The sequence below is a fragment of the Chenopodium quinoa genome, unplaced genomic scaffold, assembly GCF_001683475.1.
Source record: "Chenopodium quinoa cultivar QQ74 unplaced genomic scaffold, ASM168347v1, whole genome shotgun sequence".
Taxonomy (NCBI): domain Eukaryota; kingdom Viridiplantae; phylum Streptophyta; class Magnoliopsida; order Caryophyllales; family Amaranthaceae; genus Chenopodium; species Chenopodium quinoa.
Window position 1 is genome coordinate 686,988 of NW_018745448.1, and position 8,010 is coordinate 694,997.

The 8,010-nt window shown below is 32.5% G+C and overlaps 1 protein-coding gene across 1 annotated transcript; it reads left to right on the top strand.

Annotated features, from left to right (window-relative positions):
- The first annotated feature begins 345 nt into the window (after positions 1 to 345).
- On the top strand, positions 346 to 2,584 carry LOC110713620. The gene is made up of 3 exons (XM_021892075.1): positions 346 to 622; positions 1,081 to 1,348; positions 2,074 to 2,584. Exons 1-3 carry the CDS (start codon positions 493 to 495, stop codon positions 2,291 to 2,293), a joined length of 618 nt encoding a protein of 205 aa, XP_021747767.1. The 5' UTR covers positions 346 to 492; the 3' UTR covers positions 2,294 to 2,584.
- Positions 2,585 to 8,010: the final 5,426 nt, after the last annotated feature.

Here is an 8,010-nt window from a genome sequence, read left to right on the forward strand (position 1 = left end):
TGCGAAGATTCCCTCGCATATTCCCCACCCCACCCCCCCATCAAAAAAGAAAGAGAAACGTAGTAGTAATGGATTTGGGGGGCGTGACAAAAGAGAAAGGGGTGCGGGTGATTTTTTAAAAAATGCGAAGATTCCCTCGCATATTCCCCACCCCACCCCCCCCCCCCCTCTTCTTCTGACTGCCCTAAATAATTAAGATCATCATCAATCAATATTCATACATACCTCCCTATCAACAATACAATCCAATCTAACCCTTTTCTTGTTTTCACTTTACCCTATTATTTCTTCCCCCAAATCTTATCCTTTTTTTTATTCATTTATTAATTATTATTATCATTATTATTATAAATAAAAATCCAACCTACTTTTCCTCTTTCACTTTCAAAATCCCCTGTTTTCTTCTTCCCTCAACCACTTCTTTCATCCCTTTTCCAAAAGAATCCTTTAAAGAAATCCCAAATATTAAAAAATTAAGCTAAAACAACAACAATGGCTTCCACTGCTACGCTTTCTGAGTCTGATCAATTCCAATTAATTCATAAACTTAACGTCTTTCGCATCCATGGCCGTGATAAAGGTGGCCGTAAACTTCTCACCATCCTCGCCAAATTCTTTCCTGGTAATTTCCTCTTCTTTTCTTCTTAATTTTAATTTTTTTTTTCTGGAATTTTGTTCTTTGATTTCTGGATTTGTGTTCTTTGTTAATTTTTATTATTTTTTTAATTCAATCTTAAATTTGTCTTCAATTTTTCAAAATTTGTTTATTCTATAACGTCATTGCCTTTTGAATTACTCCGTAATTTCGATTTCAGCTGATTTTATTGTGCATGTTTTTTTTTTCTGTTAATATTATCTTGTAAATTCTTTATTCTCTTTCTTTAATTTCCTCGTTTCCTTTTTTTTTTTGGCCTGAGTTTGTAAATTTTTATATTAATTTCTTTAATTCCGTCTTCAATTTGTCTCTTATTGTTTTTTTTTTTTTTTTTTTTTTTTTTTTTTTTTTTTCTGATTCACAATTTTTATAATGTAATTTGTTTAGAATATATCTAATTATTTTGTGCAATTTTTCAATTGAAGCTCGAATTATAAGCGTGGAAGTGGTGAAGAAATACTTGGAGGAGAAGATTTACCCAAAACTCCTGAAAAAAGGTGAATTTTCTGTCCTATACATTCACACTGGTGTTGATCGTGGAGAGAATTTTCCTGGAATCTCAGCCCTTCGATCTATCGTCGACAACATCCCACCGTCCGTTCAAAGTAGCCTTGATTCTGTTTATTTTCTTCACCCTGGTCTTCAATCTCGCCTCTTCCTCGCCACCGTCGGCCGCCTCTTCTTCTCCTCCGGGTAACTTTCTCTCTCCTCTTTTTTCATGCGCATTTTAGTCATTTTCCTCTTTTTTGCTAACTTGCGCTGTTATTTTTTTATTTATTTATTTTTTGCTAACGTGCGCTGGTGGCCTATGTTGTTGAATCTTTGTTGATTGGTCAAATATTGATTGAGTCGATTAAATTTAAAAATTATATTAATTGAGTAATATGGATCTTAATATTTTGTTTTTGTAAAATTATGGATCTCAAATTTGTTTGATATTGTTTGGTAATTATGGATCTCTTAATTGATACCCCCTCCGTCCCTAAATTACATTTTCCTTTCTCATAATTTTGTACTTTTATTTACCGGTTGTAAATGCAAGATACAACCTAGATTATTTGTTTGCGAGATTGTATGACGAAGATCCGATCCTTAATTATATGATAAAACTTTGGATAATATTCTCTATTTTGTAATCCACTTTACTAGAAAAATAAATGTTTTCATAATCTAGTGTCGGTTATTATTACTCTGTGTATTATATTATGATCAATGTTTCTACTTTTATACAAATATGATTAAGAACAAATTATGTTTGTTTATTAGAAACTTTGGATTATACTATACCTCGTATGAATTCCATAATTATTTATTTACTCTAATGATTAATCAACTAATAGTGTGTTTTGTTTCCTAATGTTTCTTTTTGTTTTGCTTTACTGAAAAAACTAATATTGGGTTTTGATATGGTGTGGCAGGTTTTATGGTAAGGTGAAGTATGTAAGCAGGGTGGATTTCCTGTGGGAGCATATAAGGAGGAATGCAATAGAGATTCCTGAGTATGTGACTGATCACGATGAAGACTTGGAGCGCCGTCCGATGATGGACTACGGATTAGAGAGCGATCATCCAAGGGTGTATGATGCACCATCTGTTGATTCTCCGATGGCTAGCTTCTCTATGCGGTGCATCTCGTAGCACTGGATCATTACCACCTCTCCTCTCAGCTAAAGGCAGCAACCAAATTATGGATAATTTTGTGTTGTAGTTGGGGGTTTGATTTCGAAGTTTTAAAGTTTGTAGTATGAGGTTCTAATTTTTAAGATTTGGTCTTTTTTCAGTCCTTTAGTTTTTGTGGAAAGAAAAGAGAAAAATTGTACCAAAAAAAAAGGGTTTGTGAATTATGGTTTGCATATGTAAATAGAGTTGTGAAGATTGTGGAAGTTGAATGAATGAATGAGATGATTATGCATACAAATTTGATGAGGATCTTTAGTTGTACTCTAATTTCATTTTTGTGTAATTTTGCAAGCCTTTTCTCCTTAAATGGTGATTGCTATTGATGACAGATCCCGTAATCCTTTCTGGGAGTGACCTAAAGATTGTCTCATTCCTTTGAGTGATATCATGTCTTTCCTGTTTACCACTTTACCCCACTTGTTTATGGGGATTGTGTAGAAAGTATAAACATCTTATTGTTAGTCAATACTCCCTCCGTTTCTAAATGTTTTTTAACTTTCAATTTAAGGTGTTATTATTTATTCATTATATTTAGTATCTTTTCTATTTTGGTCACAAATTTTGGACAAAATTACCCTTGTTTTACAATTTTTATACACATACTGTATATTATTACTTTCTCTCTCCTATCTCCTCTAATTTCTTCCCCCCTACATGCTCAACATTGTATTTTTCAATAAAATTGTACTTTCAATCATTGAAATATTTCAACATATCTCAACTTTACACAATTTCTTAATAACCGCGCATAATTCCAAATGTAAAAAGCATTAGGGAACGAAGGGAACAATACCTGCACCCCCTACCCTCCGCGCTTGTTCTGCCCCGCCCCTTTCCATTTACGAATTTTCTGCAAATTTTTTATAAAATGTTCATTTATGTATTGGTAAATGTTCATTTTTATTACAAGGAGTTTTTGTTCAAGTTAATATATATTTTGAATTGAATTTTAAGAATTTTCTATAAATAAAAATGATAGCAAATTTATTTATAAGGATTACAGCATTCAAATCATTTTTATTATAAGAAATATTGCATCATTCAATGTTCATTTTTGTTTATCTGTGTTCCAACATATGTTCATTTTTGTATAACCAAATGTTCATTTCAAGTGTTATGTGTAAGTTTCATAGTAAGATGTATGTCAATACATACGTCTTAGATATCTATTTATGTAAAGAAAACGTTGTTAACAAATAATTTCCAATATAAAATTTTTTAATTTAATTACAGTGATAACGCATTTCTATACAACTATATTATTAAATGTAATTTTTCCATAAACATTACATTGAACCAAATGTACATATGTGTCTTGCTAAATGAACATTATCTGTTATATTAATATAATAAATTATATATATATATATATATATATATATATATATATCCTCCTTGTTGCAACTTTAATCATATACTTGTGTGTTTTCGATGAAAATTATAATTTGAGCACAATATATATGTTGTCTTCAACATCCTTACTTGATATATATATATATATATATATATATATATATATATATATATATATATATATATATATATATCCTCCTTGTTGCAACTTTAATCATATACTTGTGTGTTTTCGATGAAAATTATAATTTGAGCACAATATATATGTTGTCTTCAACATCCTTACTTGATTATCATGTACAATGAAAGATCGATCAATTTTTTTAAAAAATAAAATAAAAATGCAAAAGAATCATTTATTTTTATAGTTGTGTTGTGATCAATTTATAATGCTAAATGATCATTCATAATGCTTTTAGATCAATTTTATTCCTTTTCAATGAAAATTTTTAATCCATAAATATTCAGTTTTATTCATGCTAAATGAATATTCATATAGCAAAATGATAAATGAACAATTTTATAATGCTACATGTTCATTAATAATGTTTAGTTATTCAATTTAATAATTATGATCAAATACGTAATGATAAATGATCATTTATGATGATAGATATTGAACATGTATGTCAATGTTTTATATTTGATCATTTTGTATTATATTAATGAACATTTTAAAAAATGTTCAAGGTGTATGTTCCAATTATTGCAACAAATAATCAACTTCTTCCTCCAAGTGATCCAAGAAAAGTCCAGTTCCAGTGCTCTAAGAAATGTTCAAGTTCTTTAAGTTTGCCAAGATATGTTCAATGTCATCCACGTTTTCCAAGCAATTTTCAAGTGTTTCAATAGGGTTTCAACATGGCAGTTAAGAATAAAGTCATGTAAAAATGAACATATAGTCTATTATAAATGATCATTGTTCTTTGCAATTACGAACATGTCTTTTTTAACAGGACCGACCACTTGATATAATTATAGCTTGTAAAAGTTGAGGATCAACTACATGAGATTTAATTAGCTTAGCGCTCTTTTTGTATTGTATCCACTCTTGATTGAATAATAATATAATCGTCATCTCTGTTCATACACAATTTTTTATTTTTTAAAAAATCAATTAACAATTAGATAACTCCATAATGTAAATGGCAAATCAAATAAACACTTTCAAATCAAGTAAATAACACTTATGTGTCTCCAGAATCGTCATTTTTGTCATTTTTCGTTGTTGTTTTGCAGATTCTAGCGCAATTTCATCAATCACACATTTTTCTCAATTATTGTACTCAATTTCGATCGTAAAAAAAATAAGCAAATAGACTTACGATTTTGATTTTGTTGGAGATTTTTCTTTCGCTAGTGCAATTTCATCTCCTATATCACTTATTGTTTTTGATATTGTAACAAATTTACAGATTTTTCTTCATGATTGAGCAATTTAAAAGCAAAAATGGAGAGAGAAAATGATGATTTTTTTTTATTTTTTTTTGTTTTATATTTTTGTACTGGGGTAGGTAGTGGAAATTACTCTTTACTACAAAATATGTGGTTAATGGGTTTATCTATAAATGTTATTATAGTAATTTGGTGGGTGGGGGTGTAGGCATTGTTGCCTAGAGGGGGTAGTAGGCATAAACAATTAGTGCTAGATTGTCCCTTGTGCCAGGCCCACGTGCTTTGGGGCAAGTTAGGTCCGGCCCATGGCTCGGCCCATGAGTTTCGTAATGTGTCGGACCGGGCTGAAGTTTTCAAAATGTTGGTTTGGGGCGGCCATCGTGCCTAAGCAAAATTATATTGACTTTAGCATGCTTTTTTGTGTCGGGCCCAATCGTGTCTTGCCTTACTGAGTTTCTCCTAAATAAAACCCACACTCACAATACCGTGCCGTGCTTTTTTCCTGCCCGTGTCCTGCCATGCTCTTTTTGTGCTAGCCAATAGTGTGGTAAAATGGAGGAAGGAGGGGAAATGAAGTTACGGGGAAAACGAGAGGGAAAATCAAAATGCTTCAATAAAATCTTTAACACACAAATGTCTAGTTGGATGCCATGTCATGGGTGACTTGTCAAATTCACTTTAGCAAATGGTGGAAGTAGAAATGAAGTTTTGAGATGCATTAGAAAATGCATCTTCAACAGAATGGGGGTTTGGGAAAAACAGAGTAGGACCCAAATGCCAGTATAAAGTGATGTAGCAAAAAAAAAAAGGAAAAGCTTATATACGGGTATATGGTATAATACAACAATGTAATACTAAATTTCTTGTAACTTTTTATTATTTTTGACCCTTGAATTACTTGTTTAACTCCAATGTCCACATTTCCTTTTTTACTTTTCATTGTCAACCTATTTTTCATGGTTCTCCATTTTTGTTCTCCAATTTTTCTTTCTTGAGGAGGTAAGTTCAAAGGCCGGGCAAGACTTCATGTTTGAAAATGGCAAGGAAAATGCTAGTGATGGACGATCCGATCTTAACAGACCGTATGGAGGAATGTGATGAGCTCTTCGGTGGTGGTAGTGGCCGCATTTTTGGAGACGATGTCGACAACAACGCTACCATTGAAGACCAAGTAGAGTACAATAGAGGCGAGGAAGATGAATTGGAGTTTTCTTTAGACGCATTTCTGAAGGATGTAATTGTTAACACATTAATTCGTAGGTTTTAGCGAAAATTTATCAAAACCTCAATTATATCAAAATAATTAAAATTAGAGGAACAAATTAGGGGACTTTCTTGGGGGTGGTAATTTTTCTTTTCTAGGATAGTTTTTATTTTCTCCGGTTTTTGGGTTTACATTTGCCTACTTGCTAACCCATTGAGCCTTTTTTCCCTTCTTTTCAAGCCACATCTCTAGATGTTGAGCCTTTTGTTTCATTTTCGTTTTCATTCTTGGTTTTTGTGAAGCAACTGTTCATTATTATTGGAGTTTGTGGTGGAGGAGTTTGGATATTTGGTTCTCTTGAAAGCAAGTTTGTATTGTGTATATTTTGTGAATAATGGCAAGTGAATAAATGAAAAAGCCATCCAAAGTAAAAAAAGGCAAGGGAAAAGCAAGTGCAAAGTTTAAAAAGCCGTCCAAAGTTAAAAGAGGCGAGGACAAAACACTAATAAAGAAAAATGAAAAAAAAATGAAAAATGCAAAAATATTTTTATGTGAGTATTCTTCCTTTTTGAGCATTGAGGACAATGCTCCATTTAAGCTTGGGGGAGAAGCATTCTCACACTTTTTGTTTATATGTTTGTGATCTTAGCTTTGAATAAGCTTGGGGGTGTTGGTATTTTTGTTTGGTGATTGCTTAGTTATGGTGTAAAGAAATGCGCAATCTTTGCTTCACAATTTAGGTTAACCACCAAGTTTTAAATTTAGCCTACCTTAACTCTTATTGCCTTACGTTACAACCTTTGGGAAGACCTTTTGACCTAGGGGTTGAGTCATTCATCGGTGGAGGGAATCATGGGTTATAGCCTAAGGAAAGAGATGCGAAGTCAAGACGTCGAGTAGCCATAAATATGATCTTTTTCCGGTTCCTTCGTGGAACTTATGAGATGCTCACTAAGGGGAGATATGAGATTAGTAGGGGGAACGCGGTAAAACCGTTTGGGATGAAAGTGGAGTATGATAACTAGTTCCTATGCTTAGCATATTTATGTTTCTATCAACCTTAGGTATCTTGGAGCGTGCATGCACTCCCTTACTTATTTAGAAAGATTTGCATTCATTTGTGCTTGTACATTTTAAAAAGTCCTTTCATGAACATGTGTTTTCTGTTCTTTTCTTTTGATTTCCTTCTTTATGCTTTGCTTTGTTTGTATTATTATGAGAGTTATGGGTTGATCTCTTAGGAAACCTTTACGAGAGCATCACTTGTCCTCTAGGGCGATCTAGGGGTTTACGTGGCTTGTCTTTAGTTGCTAAAATTGACCGTGATTCCTACGAAAGTGAGTTAATGTATATTCCCATCTTCTCTAGTTTTCTTGATTCTTTCTTTTCTTAAATAATGTCTTCATTTTTCCCTTGGGTTGGATTTTGTTTTGCTCGAGGACGAGCAAAAGTTTAGCTTGGGAGAATTTGATCCGTGCCATTTATGGTTGTAAGGAGGGTGTTCCAATCGTAGGGGATCCTTCTCCTTAGATGCCCATGGCCCCTTAAAGCCTAGGACTTTACACTTGTTAGGGTGTATTAGGATTTGAATTCCTGACTGTTTGGGAGACCTTTGAATTAGAGATGATTATATCATATACGCTTTTTTGTAAGAAATAAGTAGGAGTCGCCAATGAGTTTTAGGAAAATCCCATAAACCTCGTTCATGCCTTTCTCCCAAGTA